Here is a 16,874-nt window from a genome sequence, read left to right as displayed (position 1 = left end):
TGCATAATCTCCTAGAATGGTTCTTGATATCACTCACAGCATTGGTTTATGTATAAGTGCTCCTGTGAAAGACAGCTTATTTCCCTGTATCTGTAGTTAATTATGCAATTGGAGACAAATAGCAGCATGTGGACTGCCTGCATGCAACTACCTGAAGTGGGAGGTGGCCTTGGAAATGCATCAGTATTGCAGTGGTTTAAGAAAAAGTCTTTGACTAAAAGCTCTTGCCTATAGGTACCTTTGTGAACATATCCTGAAGAGTAACAGCTTCAGGTAAGTAATAGTTCTGCTTGAATATTTTTTTAATTGAATTGGATAATGTATTCCTTAAATTACTAAATTAAAAAAAAAAAAAACTTGCTAATTTCTGTGTGCTTCTTCAAAGTTATTGTGGGAGATGGCATGTGACAGGAATCATTAATTGCTTTTTTTTGCAATTAATTTTTCACTGTGTCCCTCACCAGATGTAGCTGGAGAGATGAAGGGTAAGCTTTTGAGAACGTTTGACTGTCAACTCAAGGCCACATCAGAGTAAGTGCTTCAACACAGAAGGATTAGTTATTTTAGATGCAGAGCAGAGGGAACTACATATTCAGAGTAATTAGATGCCAGGTGTGGGTTTTTTTTTTTTTTGTAGGACTCATTGCAGAAGATGTATTGGACACAGGTGTTCAGAAATTCTATTTGAAGATGTCCTGAAGAAGCTTTCTACTCTGATTGTAAGGGAGAAAAGAAAAAGTGGCAGCTAGAAAATGAAAAGATTAAAGGCAAGAATAAAAGCCAAGCCTAGTAAGTTGGAGGGAAAAGAGGATGCAAGGAAGAGAAAACATGTGTGTTATGCAAACAGGGTTTATTTTACTTTCCTGTCCGTTTTAATTTCCTTACTGGTGCAAAATGGCCAGTTTACAATTAGATTTAAGTCTTAACTGTATCATTTTTTTCTGTAGATGACATCTTCCATCCCCTTTAGGTGGCTTGCTTTTAACTCAAGGCAGTATGTTCCTCCCCCCAATCAGCAGGTTCCAGGATGATCATTTGGGTTTTTGTTACCAATTTGCTACTTTGCTTTGGGACCTTCTGCAGAGTTACCTGATCCTTTTGTATACATTCAGTTAAAGTACAGGCTAGGAGGCGAAAAGGTCTCAGTTAAGTAGGGTAACAGTGTTTATATTTCAGTGTCATCACTATTTTTGTTACAGTGACATGTGAAAAAGTATTGATTTAGGAGCAGTTTGGCACAAAGATCGTGTATGTGTTTAGGCTTGTGTTTCTCACAGTCACTGGCAGAAATTTTACCATCTTGATCATGGCAAAATACGTCAAATTTTACCTGGCATAGCTTCTCAGAAAGGGAAGCATTTTAGCAACTTAGTATTACCAGAGTCAGTTTAAAAAAACGTTTGCCCTGTCACCTGTCCAGCTAAGATAGCACAGACACATTTATGCCATCAGTGCTCTACCCAGGGAAGTATGTTTGCTGAGGAGCATGAGTGGGAAAAAGAAGGCAAAAGAGCTTGCACAAGACAGCAAAGAAACTACAAGAAAATGTAGTTTTACCATCCTGAGGTGCAAAGGAATGAACTTCATCTACTGCCATTGTATCCGGTAGCAGACAACATTAAGAGAAGCTTGGACAGAACCATTAACTTGGCCAGCAGTGTATTCAGCTAAGAACCACCCTGGCCTACTATGTAATAATACTAGTTTATCCCATTCCCTAATATACTTATGTAAGGAAAATCTTTTAAACAACCCTTTTTTTTCCCCCGTCTCCAAACTTCACTGGCTGTACCGTAGGTTGTATGTATACTAAGGCCCTGGTGCTGCTTAAGGTTCAAGCTCTAACTTTGCTCTAAGCCACAGGAAAACAAACTACAGAAATGCAAACACTACCCCCTTAAAAAAAATCTGTGCAAAAAAGTAGACTAGAAAAGGTTGGTCTAATATTTTTACTTAGTTTTACACTATGTATTAAAAATTAATACATTAAACTTTTATAAAAGTAAGGCACATGCAAAACATGTTGTGCAAGTTCTGACTTTCAAATTTCTTACAAACCTAACAAGCACTGTTTTAATTTGGCATTTCTAAAAAGTCATTTTTCCCCATGCAAGATATGCGGAAGAAAGTTAAGGTGAGTTAAATCTAGGTTCTGTGCTTTCTGTACTGCAGTAAGCATGCTATGGTCAGGTGGCAGAGCAATACAAAGTAAAAGCCAACAGACAGTACAGAGATCGTGAAAGGTGATGACCAACATAAAAAAAACTTAAGAATGAGAAGTTATATCCATTCTGATATATCAGTAATCTTATTCAGTACATGATGATTTGGCAACTCCAGTTTGTAATAATGCCAGTGTGCAATTCCTAGCTGTCACTGTCATACAATGCTGAAGACCATGGAAAGATATTGCTCATAAGACACTTGAATCCAGCCATCTTGATCAGTATCATAACGTCTGAATACATCAGTCAGCCTCTGAAAAGGAAAAAAAAAAAATCTGTACACAGGGAAAGTTTAGACCACTACATATTCCACTTGCCACCTGGGTTTCTATAGCTTTATGAACACTTTCTCATCATTCCACCTGTCGTCAGTTTATATTCTCATGCATGCTATGTTCTCCTGTACTTCTCTGCTGTGACTCATGTTGCAGCTGTGCAGCAGATGTGATTAAAAAAAAAAAACCCAAAAACAAAAAAATCATTGTGTGATACAACATCTAAGCCTATCTAAGCACCTCTTAGTTCAGCCAGCCAGCCAGCCAGCTTCTTGTGACTGGCTTTAAAAAGGGGGAAGGGGAAAGGTGTAAAGCTTCATGAGACATTTGAGAGTAATACATCTAGAGACAGAATCCAATGAGAAAGCAAATTATCAACCTCTACCCAGATAAGCCACAGTGTTTCATTAGGATCTCAGCTCTCTGCCTAAATCTCCTAATTACAGATGAGCATTTAGAGATGATAGGCAATTCAGAATAAGGACCAGAATAAGTACCAGTATGGTTTCACAAGCACCAGCTGAATTACATTCTCTTCTAAAGAGCTCATTATTACAGTTTAAATTTATAACAAACTACAGTTAACACCTACTACAAATGAACGTAAGAACAACTATAAGCACAAAGCTAAAAAGGAAAGGAACAAAACATCTGTTTGCAAATAAGGGGATAGTACTCCAGCACTGTTCTCTTCCTGTTACATGTCAGAAAGCATTTTAAGATACTAGTGGAACGCTGGCCACTCTAAGAAAGAAAAGAAATCCTCCCTCTCCTACTAAAATTTAATTTGTCCACGGCTACAGTTTCCCACCTTCTCCCGAAGTCTTATTATATGCATTTCAGAACAGTCAAAGCAGTTTAGGGAAACCTTGAGCACTGAAGTGAGAAATCATTTAGTGACGGATTTTTTTAAGCAGTAAAACATAGCTATAAAAAAACTGTAGTTTTTCCCCAAATGTAACTATTCATATATACATTTCTGTTACAGAAAGTTTTTTTGTTTTTTTTTTTAAAGTGTCTTTTATGACGCCACTGCCCTTGCAGGAACAGCAATTAAGACTGACTAATCTATCTGCAAGGTCAAATTCTTTTTTAGTTAGTCTGGCCTTAAACACAAACATGTACAAAAACTCACAACCCAGATTAAGAGAACTTCATTTCTGATTATGCGGAAAAGCATAGCAGGGGACATTACACTTCCAATTCTAACACACCCAAGATTTGGAGGAAAAGTGTTTATTAAACTAACGGAAATAGTAGTAAGCTATTAATAGCACTGAGATTATTTTATGTTATTTTTTTCCCCCCATACAATTTTTAACTTGTTAATTTTTTTTTTTTAAACCAAATTTACCTAAGTGATGCAAATGGATAACAAGTGAAGACAAATAACGCAAGATATTTCTAACACCTCGTCTCCTGTCTTTAGTCAGTAAAATGCCCCTCGAGTATGGATGCCTCCACTAGGTTCATGCAGCTGGGGAAGAGCACATGAGACATGACTATGGAGGATCCTCTTGCACCTCTCCTGGGAAGCTTGCATGCCTGACTGGCTCTCTGAAATGCCTGTACACCAATGCATGCAGCATGGGGAATAAGCAGGAAGAATTAGAGATCTGTGTGCAGTCGCAGGGCCTTGATCTCACTGCGGTTACAGAGACATGGTGGGATAGTTCACATGACTGGAAAGCTGTCCTGGATGGATAGGTGCTTTTTAGGCAAGACAGGCCAGGAAGGCGAGGGGGTGGAGTTGCCCTTTATGTGAGAGAGCAACTGGAATGTATGGAGCTCTGCCTCGGGGTGGATGAAGAGCAAGATGAGAGACCATGGGTAAGGATTAAAGGGCAGGCTAACCTGGGTGACACTGTTGTGGGGGTTTACTAGAGGCCACCTGATCAGGAGGAAGTAGTCCATGAGGCCTTCTACAGATAGCTGGAAGTAGCCTCACAATCACAGGCCCTGGCTCTCATGGGGGACTTCAACCACGCTGACATCTGCTGGAGGAACAACACAGCTAGGCACAAACAATCCAGGAGGTTCCTGCAGCGCACTGAGGATAATTTCTTGACCCAGGTGGTGGAGATGCCAACAAGGAGAGACGTGCTGCTGGACCTTGTACTAACAAACAAAGAAGGTCTAGTTGGAGAGGTGAAGGTCAGGGGCAGCCTTGGCTGCAGTGACCATGAGATGGTGGAGTTCAGGGGCCTGTGAAGAGGAAGCAGGGCAATAAGTAGGACTGCAGCCCCGGACTTCAGGAGAGCAAAAGTTGGCCTCTTGAGGGACCTACTTGGAGGAACCCCATGCGGTAGGGCCCTTGAAGGAAGGGGGGTCCAAGAAAGCTGGTTAATATTCAAGTATCACCTCCTCCAGGCTCAAGACGGGTGCATCAATATGAGTAAGAAGTCCAGCAAAGCGGGCGTGAGACCTGCATGGCTGAGCAAGGAACTCCTGACAAAACTCCAGCAGAAGAAGGAAGCGTACAGAACGTGGAAAAGGGGACAGGCCACTTGGGAGGAATACAGGGACGTTGTCAGAGCGTTCAGGGAAGTGACGAGGAAGGCTAAGGCCCAGCTGGAATTAAATCTGGCAAGGGATGTCAAGGACAACAAGAAGGGGCTCTTCAAATACATCAGTAGCAAAAGGAAGACTAGGGAAAACGTGGGTCTGCTGCTAAATGGGGCGGGTGCCCTGGTGACGAAGGATACAGAGAAGGCAGAGTTATTGAATGCCGCCTTTGCTTTAGTCTTCACTGCTAAGGCCAGTCCTCAGGAATTCCAGACCCTGGAGACAAGAGAGAGAGTCTGGAGAAAGGAAGACTCTCCCTTGGTGGAGGAGGATTGGGTTAGAGGTCATTTAGGCAAACTTGACATCCATAAATCCACGGGCCCCGATGGGATGCACCCACGAGTGCTGAGGGAGCTGGCGGATGGTATCGCTAGGCCACTCTCCATCACCTTGGAAAGGTCCTGGAGATCAGGAGAGGTGCCTGAGGACTGCAAGAAAGCCAATGTCACCCCAGTCCTCCAAAAGGGCGAGAAGGAGGAGCCAGGAAACTACAGGCCTGTCAGCCTCCCCTCCAGCCCTGCAAAGGTGATGCAACAGCTCCTCCTGGAGGTCCTCACTAAGCATCTGGAGGACAAGCAGGTGATCAGGAGGAGTCAGCGTGGATTGACCAAAGGGAAATCATGCTTGACCAATCTGATCGCCTTCTGTGATGGGATGACTGGCTGGGTAGATGAGGGCAGAGCAGTGCATGTTGTCCACCCCGACTTCAGCAAGGCTTTGGACACTGTCTGCCATCACATCCTCCTAGGTAAGCGCAGGAAGGGTGGGTTAGGTGAGTGGACAGTGAGGTGGATTGAGAACTGGCTAGATGGCCGAGCTCAGAGGGTTGTGGTGAATGGCACAGGGTCTAGCTGGAGGCCTGTGGCTAGCAGTGTTGCCCAGGGGTCAGTCCTGGCTCCAGTCTTGTTCAATGCATTCCTCAATGACCTGGAGGAAGGCTCAGAGTGCACCCTCAGCAAGTGTGCTGATGATCCAAAACTGGGGGGAGTGGCCGACACACCACAAGGCTGTGCTGCCATTCAGAGGGACCAGGACAGGCTGGAGAGCTGGGCGGAGAGGAACCTCCTGAAGTTCAACAAAGGCAAGTGCCGGGTCCTGCACCTCAGGAGGAAGAACCCCATGCACCAGTACAGGTTGGGGGTTGACGCGCTGGAAAGCAGCTCTGCCGAGAAGGACCTGGGAGTGCTGGTGGACAACAAGTTAAGCATGAGGCAGCAGTGTGCCCTTGTGGCCAGGAGGGCCAATGGTATGCTGGGGTGCATTAGGCAGAGCGTTGCCAGCAGGTGGAGGGAGGTGATCCTGCCCCTCTCCTCAGCCCTGGGGGGGCCACATCTGGAGTGCTGTGTCCAGTTCTGGGCTCCCCAGTTCAAGAGAGACATGGAGCTCCTGGAGAGAGTCCAGCGGAGGGCTCTGAAGATGATGAGGGGACTGGAGCATCTCTCCTATGAAGAAAGGCTGAGAGAGAGCTGGGCCTGTTCAGCCTGGAGAAGAGAAGACTGAGAGGGGGGATCTCATCAACGTGTATAAGTATCTGAAGGGGGGGTGTCAAGAGGATGAGGCCAGTCTCTTCTCTCTGATGGCAAGTGACAGGACAAGAGGCAATGGGCACAAACTGAAACACAGGAGGTTCCATCTGAACATGAGGAAAAACTTCTTTCCTGGGAGGGTGACGGAGCCCTGGAAGAGGTTGCCCAGAGAGGTTGTGGAGTCTCCTTCGCTGGAGATATTCAAAACTCGCCTGGACGCAATCCTGTGCGGTGTGCTCTAGAGGACCCTGCTTGAGCAGGGGGGTTGGACTAGATGACCTCCAGAGGTCCCTTCCAACCTTGGCTATTCTGTGATTCTGTATTTAAATGGATATTTATAAGCAAGTTTCAGATCCAATACTATGGTCGAAGTGAGATGTTTAAGGAACAGAAAGGGTTTTCCTTTCTAATTGAAAGTTAAAATACATTTTCTTTCTTACTTGTAAGACAACACAGCACTGAATAAAGTCATCAAAAGCAACTTGTCCTCTTCCTTGTCTGTCAAATTTCCGAATAAGGACATCATAGAACTGGTCAGACAGTCGATAACCTTGTAAGAAAGAAATGCTTTAAAAGCCTTTACTCAACTACAGTCATTCTGTACAAAGAATAAGGTTATTTAAAGGACAGGTATAACAAAAGAAAAAATAAGCAGTTTTAAGAGACAAGTGTTCCTTTTTTGATGAGTATATCTACTGCATAACAACAGCATTCAACTAAAATGCATTCAATAAAATCATGCTCAATAATGATTATATACAAAGTCACAGCAAACAATTACTGATTATACTGACTAGTTGGTGAGAAAACTGTTTAGGGCTGTGCCTCAGGTTTTTATAAATGAAGTAAATTGTATTAAGAATTGCCATCAGAATGCTACTGCAGTGTAGACAGCTGGCCTCATTTTAAAATTAGAAAAGCTGTTTCAAGTCCCTTCCTAAGTTAAAATATTTTAACTGAAATATTGGTAATGCTCTCAAAATGCCTAACAGAAAATATTCCATGCTTGTGTATTGACATATCTAGTTTCATTTTTTCCATTAAGGGGCAGGGGGAGGGGGGGGAGTGCTTGCAGCATGGTACCTTTAAAAGGCACCTTAAACCTAAAAAGGAAAACTACCTTTCACCCATCTCATTTTGCTTTTTAGTTACATTTGCCAGAGTAGTACAGCCCTAACAGTACGCTCTTTTGAGCACATAAACCTATCAAAAAGCTGTAATTACAAATGAATTACCAAAACCTGTTAGTGCTTGCTTTAGCTCATTTTTGTCAATCATTCCAGAATTGTCTCTATCATACGTTCGAAAGACATTCTGCCAGTCTGAGATATACTTCCAGACTCCTGTGAATTCATTGAAGTTCACACCACCTTTGTTTTCTCTGTCAAACATGCCTGAAACAAAGAAAAGAAATACATATTAAATAAGTTTTACTGAAGAGGTTTTTTTTTTTTTTTTTTTTTTTAAGGGAAGTGAGAGCACTTTGGAAAGTTCTGAAGAAAGATGAGAAGTTGCTGAGATACAAGTGACTTTTTGGAAAGTTCTGCTAATCAAAAGCAAACACCAAAGTCCAGTTAAGGGGAAAGGATAAAGCAAGTTAAAAGAGGATGAATCACAGAATAACATTTATTCTTCCTGGATTTTAATTTCCAATGTGAAAGCAAAAATATCAAGGGCTTGACTGATCATCCAGTGACAAAACGAGAGTGTTGCTCTTTTCTAAGGACTCATGAAATGAAGAAGTCTACAACACCCCCTGACTGCTGAAGGTGCTGAAATGCTACTTTGCATTTGATTTATTGATACTTGTCAAGCCGTGTCTTTTTTATACAAATGGCACGTGCATGGCAACAGAATTCTGATTCCTGCTGAATATTATTCAAAACATAACAAAAAACCTATTTCTTAGATTTATAAGCAGTATGATAGAGAAGATTGTGCTTGAATTTTTCTCCTTTCTGTTCTACCACTGTCACCTTCCACATCAGTGGAATGTATTGTAAGGTGCATTAAAAAAATTTCAAGCATAGTAAAGCCTCTCTTTTGTCTTTTGGGAGAATAACACAGGATTAAAATACAGTATGAAAAATTAGTTAAGGCAAGCTGTGTAATGTTAGCTTTAAATATTTAAAGCCAACAATTCCCTATACTCTTATTGCGTTTGTTATCTATTCAGTTGTCTTGTAATATTTGCTCGGGTTACTTTGACAAATGCATATATTTATACACAAAAGGAATACATTTCTGTTTTTCAAAACGACCAATATTTTATTTTATTACTCTTAGGCTGTCTGCAGAAAGGAAAAGTACTGTCTTATAACGAAAGATCAGCTTATTAATACTATGACCAACTAAATTCTTTCAAAAGGCCCTGAAACAGGCATTTATTATACAATTCAATACATAACTATTTGTCAAGAGCAATGCAACAATAGGTGGAGTTCTCAACCACCTGAACAAATCATAAAATAACAATATCCTAAACATTTCATACAACACAATTACACTCACCAAGAATTGACCGGACTGTTGCTGGATTAAAAGGAGTCCATGTGCCTGAAAAAGAAAGAACTAATTAGTTCCTCAATACTAAGTAACACTTAAAAATTTCAACCGAACAACAATGAAAACGAAGAAAAAGATCAGAACTCATATAAGTGAATTCAGAGCTAGATGACATGGAGCTAGCATATGATTAAAACAAGGCTGCTTTGAAGTAACTAAGCTATTCACTCTTCCGGGATGACTTCTGACCAACGGTATACAGGCTTTACATCGAAACCAAAATAATTTCTTCAGGCTGCACTTAAAAAACAAACAAACAAAACCCCCACAAAACAGCCCCAGTTCTTCCACTGATTGTAGCAGACGAGTTTTAGGTATAAATCAAACAAGGTCTTTTATCTATTCTTCAGTAAGGACATCTGCTTATTTATTATTTTGCAGGTGGATTACTCCAGGGCATTTAATTTCTGACAGAACTGGAAAAAAGAGTTCCTAACATGGCAAAAATTACCCAATGCCATTTCTAGTTGTTTAGTATAAATCCCACCTCTGCTGCTAAATCAATGAAGCGTTAGTTCAAATTATTATTTTCAGACCAGGAAGAAATATTGGTACTTAAAAGCACCTGAGCAGTAGTCATCTGAGGAAGAGCTTTATACTTCTCTGAATACCTGTTCTTGAATTTTGAAAGCAGCTACTCGTGTTGGACTAGTTTCCACCAGCTTGGAAGAATTCCATAGTACTAAGAAATGTTAAGCAGTAAATTAAGACATTCTGCTTCTCATGTAGAATCTCACCGCTACTTCACCAGAGTCTGTGAAAGTTCCAAAAGGTTCCAAAGCTTTGTATTAAGTTCACTGAGGTTAAACACAGGGAACATGAAACAGCTAATAAGACCACGGGTACTGTAGAGATGTTTGCAATGATGCAGTTGCTGATCACAAACACCTAATGCACTGGTATGAAGCAGGCTTTGCAAAAATATGGCTGCTTTGGTGAATCAAGAGGCAGTGGTTAAGTTGTGCTTATACCAACGCTGAATTTCTCCTATAACAGGAAACTGTATCAGTGTAAATCTACACTGCAAAAAGGGGAAAAACCTGTACTGTAGACAGGCTATACGACTATTTGCACATAAAGAGAAATATAAGGTCTGAGTTAGCAAAGAAAGAAGAATAAAAGTAGCTCTGAAAATGCATGAGAAACATCATTATTTTAGACAGAGAATAACAATACCTTAGAGTTGTATGTCTCCTGATAAGGATCAGAAATAATGGAATTATTAACAGGGTGTCAGCATGTAACTCTCAACAGAATAGAGGAAAAAGAAAGAATAGAGTTTGAAAGATAATTAATTTCCTATTGACGTTTTCAATATAGATTCCATAATACAGATTAATACAGATTCCATAAAGCAGACCAACTCCAGTGCCGAAGAACTGCACCAGTTTCAGTTTGTTCTAATAAACTTAAAGGACTGCTCCCTCTGCCTCCCCTGACTCTTACTATTAATTTTATATGGCAGGGCAGAAAAACAAGGAAGCATAGGATTTTATTGTGCCAACAACTGTACAAAGTGGTGATCAGTCCCAGTCTCCAGATAAGTATATTGTTATTTACATAAATTTGGCATTTTGAAAAGCTGGATGTCAAAAACACTAAAATCTAACTTTAGTTTGTAATGACAGTCATGCATTCTTTTTTAAGGTTTTAGAAATAAATGCATTAATATTCTTTTAGCCCATGTAAGATTGCACAACAGCTATGCACAACCATTTACTAGACTACATATTTTGAAAAGAATATAATGCGTTGTTAATGACTTTGGTGTATAAGATACAGAATCTTTTGGAATAAAGGAAAACTGGAAAATCAAGTTAATTAGTAGTTCTGTAAACATTTTGCCTAATAGCAAATTAATTTGGTGCAGATTTGTCATAACTGCCAACCATTTAAACTGCTAATCTGTAAATAAGGAAATAAAAGTTTGGACAGAATTTAATGCATTTGTGTAATAAGCAATGAAGATTATCAGATGAGGCTGTTACCAGCAGCACTGGCATCTCAAATGAAAACTGACTGTATTAACTTCAACTTTGCTGAAGTTATTATTCAGAACAAAGTATTTCATTCAGGAATCAAGTGTGGTAACTGATGCATTGCTTTTAACCTATTGAACATAAACATTCTCATAAGGCTACTTTAGTTTTAAAAAACACATTTTTAACAAATAGATCCATCTGAATTTATTACAAGCCAGGTGATTACTGACAAAAAATTGAGGCTTTCAGTGTGTTTGCACTGCAGCTCACAATATCAGTTTAAGCCTTTCTCAGTCACAATGAGCAGAAAGGATGAGAGAATTAAACATTTGGAGAAGTGGAACTTGACATGAACTCAAGATGTGCAAGCAGCTTCAAAGTCCAGTTTCTCAGATTTCTCAGGAAAAAAAAAGGCCAAAGTACAACTCCAAACAGTCCAAGTCACCAGGAGAAAGAAGAAGAAAAAAAGCCTACTGGAAAGATTCTTCTGTTTTTGTTTGCTTCTATGAGTTACTTGAGCACACCCTAGTTACCTTTCAAATGTAATTATAGGATGATAGAGAATTGAAACGCTACTACCAAGTTTTAATACTAGATCTGGACTGCATCTTCCTACTTCTTAAAAATAGAAAAAAAACCACCAATAACCCCTCCCCACCTAGTTATTCCTCATTAAAAACAAAACAAAAAAACAAAAACCACCTACTGCTCATCAGTAACTCTTATCAATCTTCTTTTCCTCTACCAAAACGTACCAAAGGGTTTTACAAGCAGTAACATAGGCTGGATGTAAACATATAATCCTTCTCAAGGTTATACACTGATCCTGGTTAAAAAAACATTGACAAGTTCAGTAGTGATGAGCAAGGTCTATAAATCATTCTTTATGTTTTAAAGGAAACAGCTGAAGAAAATAAAGGCGTGATGTGCATGCCTTCTCTCCCCAGAATGCAAATCAATGCTTAGAATAGGAATGCTGCTTGTTAATAATAATGCACTACATGCATCAAAACCAAAAAACTTTCCTCCAAATCCAAAAACCAAGAACAATGGGCTCAAAAAAAGGAAGATTGTCCACTTTTCTCCCCCCTTCAGCCTTTTGCTGTAGATTAAATGGTGTTAATAGCTGTTAATAACTTTTTTGTCCCCCAAATAATTTTGACATGAAGTAATCAGTCTCATAAAATTTAGCACTAAGCTTACAATTAACTATCTCACTGCTCATTTACAGACTTACCATTAGATAATGCCTGCTGAAGTTCGTTATCAGATATTATTCCACTCCTATCTTTATCAACCCTGACAAAAAAAAGGAGTTAATGGCACATATTTAAAACTTACAGGTTCCACCTACAGTTGTACAGACCTAAACATTCTAGTTCCTACTTGCAAAAATAAGAGTAAACTTTTCCATGAAAGTCATCAATTGCATTTTATTTGGTAAACCATTTCACTTTACTGCAAATTAAACACATAATTAAGACTGATGAGACATACTGGAACAGAACACAAACTACAAAGATGACTCTTCAAAACTTATTTATGAGTGAAGAGGTCCACACAAGCATCCACACTGACAATAAGACAATCTGGGCATAATCCACACAAAAAAGAATTTTTTTTTAAAATAAGAGCAGAGCGCACAATGCTCTAATGAAAAGGTTAAATTCACAAAATGCCTCATATCACAATACTTAGATGTGTGGCTTCCAAAGCAAAGCCCTAAACTAGACATCCAGTTTCTCACAGTAAGATGTTAGCAATGTAGAGAAAGCCACTAATGTAACCAGTGCAAAATGCGGAAATAACCCTCTTCTGTGTTCATACATATAGTAACAGTAAGTAGGTACCAACTTCCATTGATCCTTCACAGTCTATAGTCTTGGAGGATGGGATTTTGTCCTGAAATTAAGAAATTAAGTCATTTCTACACAGATAAAGCAAGGTCCTTCTTTAGGAGGACAGCTGAAGGTGATAGGTGGCTTCCTTCCACTCTGTGTACAAGGCCTGTAGTGGTTAGAGTGGGCACTCGAGACCTGTTTGTCTCCACCCTCCACTTGGGAGGGGTGGGGCGGGGCTCAAACCTACAAACTCACGTTTAGTTTCGGAAGATTGCCGCATTTAGGCAGTTAAGGGGAAGAGGAAGGGCATAATACCTTTTTAGGTCATAGAAAACACAAATTAAAGCCTAGTGACTAGGGCTAGTTTTGGATGACTTTTAAGCAGAGAAAAGATAGAGGTCCTATAAAATGGCAAACCTCACTTAGGGGTAGGCATGAGGAACGCTAAGTTAATCAGTTCTGTCCCTACCAGCTTAATTTGATGCTTCCTACTTCTTTTCCTGGAGTAGAATCAATAATCCACATTCCCCATGCCACTGACCGTTTTTTATTTCTCCTCAGTTATTTCCATTCCAAAGCAGAGTCATGCATAGTTGGTCCTTTTGTAGAAGCTATTTTACTTATTCTTTGTTGCCTTGTTCAAAGCTTTTTAAACTCTTTCTACCACATGATTTCTGAGGCAGGGAAAAGATCTAAACTGCAAATAATACTCACGTTGCATAGGTTTTACGGTAGCAAAAAGATATTCCCCTGTTTTTATTTCTTATTTCTTTCCTAATAATTCCTAACATTTATTTTACCTTTTATGAGCTGCTATCGAGTGTTAAGCTGACATGTTCATGAAAATGTGTTATAATCTACCTAGGCCTATAAATTGGTCCTGAACATCAGTCAGGTTAAAGAACATTTATTTTATACATAAAATTATGTGAAGTTAAGTGGTTCTTCCTCCAGTACTTCCCATATCTATTCTGGATTTCATTGACTATTATATGACCATCATCTTTCTTAAAAATCAGTCAATCAATATTATAAGGTGCTCCTGCAAGCCTTGACAGTAATTTTTATAGTAAGAGTGAGGACTTAGTGTATCCAAGAAATTTCATCTTATCATTCACCTCCATTTTACTTATTTTACCTTCATTGTTGAATATGAACAAGCTGCGTGAAGATTCCAGAAGTTCTTCATCCATCAGTGTGATAGATGACCATATATTCTTATTTTTAGTCAGCTATTTATCCATCAAAGGACACTCCCTTTTATTCTACAGCTAATAATATTTCTTTAAAGGCCTGTGATACTCAACACTGTTGAAAACTTCTTGGGAAACTATGCAGATGTCAACTGCACTAGTTCTATCCATATCTATACCGAATCCTTATGCAATATATTCAAAGAATTATATAGTAGTTTGACAAATAGGAATTTTTTCAACAAAAGCCATGCAACTCTTCCCACTAGCTACATTGTTTACAATAGTTCTTACTGGTTTGCCTGGTACAACAGTCAGATTGCTCCTCTGTTTCTCTCTGGATCCTTTAAAAAAGAAGCGGCATTCATGCTTGCCACCTCCAAGCCCTCAGATAAAGTGGTTTTATGCAAGGATTGACAGGTAAGCCATCACATTCCTGAGTCACTCAGGAATTACTAAGTAAATACTACCCAGTTTTAGCAAATTATTGTTCATTTTGTCTACTCCTTAACCTCTTCTTGCAATCATTAGTCAAGATAGATCCTCCAACACATCTCCCACAAAAACACATGCAATGTCGAAACATCCCCAGTTTCTCCCACAGGACACGGACGTGAAGAACCCAGTTACCTTCACTACTGCTATGGTCTCAACATCAGTACTTCTTTTAATACCGTTCCTTGACTCTCTGGCAGTTTCTGCTCATGACATATTGGATTCACCATCAGTTTTTAAGCTTTTTGCTATAAGCATTCATCACATTCCTTTTTACGAGCCTTCTCATGTTTTTACATTTACCCTCCAGAGGTTACAATCCTTTCTAGTTTTTCAGTTCACAAATAACTTCAACGTTTCTCAGGTTACCTTCTTGCATCTATTATGTCACCTTTCCTTACTCTAAAATTGAGCTATACCTTTTCTCGAGCGTCTCGGTACATTCCCTCAGGTTACTGCTACAGGGACATAACCGCGATGCTTACGCGCCCCGACAGGCCCCGAAGCACCCGAACTGCAGCTCCTCCCGCTGGAAACCTCGGGGCAGTTACAGCTTCCCGCGGCTGCCCGCGGGAGGTTCCGGGCACTTCCCAGCCCCCCAGCGCCACCTTAGGAGCCGCAGCCCCGTCCCCTGCGGGCCGCGCTGCCCTCGCTCCGCCACACCGGCCTGCGCCCCTCGCCGTCCGGGCCGGCGCCCACAAACTCGGGCCGGCCCCGCCGCTCCCCTCCGCACAGGCAGGGCTGGAGCTGCCGGCCAGCACCGTACCGCCCGCGGGCGGCGCTGCCCGCAGCAGACGAGGTCGCGGCGGCCACCTCAGCGCGGGGCGACGGGTACGCGCCGCACGCGCAGGGGCGGCGGCCGAGAGGGGTGCGGCGCAGGGGCGCAGGTCGCTTCGCCCGGCCTCACCTCTGGAAGACGTTCCACAGGAAGCTCGGATCGGCCAGCCCAGCCCCGCCGCTGCCGCTGGGCCTACAATGATACCCAGCCGCCATGCCGCGACCTCGCCACAGCGCCCTGGCACCGCGGAACCCTCCGCGGACGGGAAGCTCGGACTCTCCTCCCTGCAGTTCCGGGACGCGCTCGCTTACGCAGTGCGGTCCGTGATGTCACGAGCGGGGCAGGCGCAGAGCCATGGCGGGAAGCAGAGGGCGGCGCCCGGGGGAGTCCCAGGAGAAGCTGTGGCGGCGCTTCCCTTTCCCAGGGGACAGCTGTCGCCGCGGTCGCCCGGGGAGCTCCGCCCGCGCCGCGCCTGGGCAGGGGCGGGGCTACCGCGGACGGTAGCGGCCGGGCGGGCCGAGCCCAGCCGAGCGGGGCGGGCCTCTCTGCCCGTGAATTCTGGGAGCTGCGGGACCAGCCCCGGCCTTCCCGCTGGGCCGGGGCACGGCTCCCGCTTCGCGGGTGGTTCCCTCATGTGACAGCGCCTGGGGGCGGGGACACTGCTATTTGGGGTGAAAATACGGAAGATGGTCCCGAACACGGGTCACTCTCAGTAATTCTGACGGGTTTGGACCAGGCCTGCACAAAAGCTCCCTGCTCTTCCCCGGGAGAACCATCTCTGTGCGGGGAGCGCCTGCCCGCCTCCTGCCCTGCTCCCTGCACAGCCGCTGCCTGCAGCCTCTCCCCTGAACGGCGGATGCCCCAGGAGCGGGAGACTGAAGTGAGCCATGCTCCAAGGTTCCCCAGGAGTCTGGCTTTTTGAAGGTGCTGTATGTTAATTAAACATGTCAGCATTCCTGTTTTGGAATGGTTTCAAGTGTGTAAGAAATCGGTGAGAACAACAGATCTGTAAGATGGAACAAGTTAATGAACTCTGTCCTTTGAATGACTGTCTCAATGGACTTTCACATTACAGGTGATTCCATGGAGTACTCTGCTGAGAGCCTATGACAGAGGGACCTCAGAGACACTAATTAAGCAGATACTGATGGGCAGCCTTGCCAAATGCAGCATTGCTCCTTCAGAAACCTTTATCAAGAGCGTAACGCTTAATGAAGATATGAATGGAGGTCAGGGTAGCAGTACTCTGCAGAGCATGTTGGAACTGTTGCACAGAGAAGGCACCCGTTGCTTCAGCTTTCATTGAGCAGGCACTGGCAGCATGCAGGGGGTCTACGTTCACAATTTAATAGCATTCCTTTACACAATATGCATCATGAGACCAAGTGTCTGAGAGCATTAGCAGTCCCTTTGATCTTTCTATTCTAGA

General features: G+C 42.2%; 1 protein-coding gene across 2 annotated transcripts; it reads right to left on the bottom strand.

Moving 5' to 3' along the window:
• Nucleotides 1-1,935: 1,935 nt before the first annotated feature.
• On the bottom strand, nt 1,936-16,087 carry PDCD6 (programmed cell death 6). 2 transcript variants are annotated; one of them, XM_068936328.1, is made up of 6 exons: nt 15,575-16,087; nt 12,376-12,437; nt 9,103-9,147; nt 7,833-7,985; nt 7,032-7,141; nt 1,936-2,478 (listed from the first exon to the last, which is right to left on the bottom strand). In XM_068936328.1, the coding sequence occupies exons 1-6, from the start codon at nt 15,658-15,660 to the stop codon at nt 2,380-2,382; spliced, it is 555 nt and encodes a 184-aa protein (XP_068792429.1). In that variant the 5' UTR covers nt 15,661-16,087; the 3' UTR covers nt 1,936-2,379. The 2 variants fall into 2 exon arrangements, with proteins under 2 accessions (XP_068792429.1, XP_068792428.1); XM_068936327.1 differs by having other exon boundaries at nt 7,827-7,985; nt 15,575-16,082.
• Nucleotides 16,088-16,874: the final 787 nt, after the last annotated feature.

Source organism: Struthio camelus, chromosome 2 (genome assembly GCF_040807025.1).
Source record: "Struthio camelus isolate bStrCam1 chromosome 2, bStrCam1.hap1, whole genome shotgun sequence".
NCBI lineage: Eukaryota > Metazoa > Chordata > Aves > Struthioniformes > Struthionidae > Struthio > Struthio camelus.
Note: the sequence above shows the minus strand (reverse complement) of the source record. Positions and strands in the feature narration are given on the sequence as shown.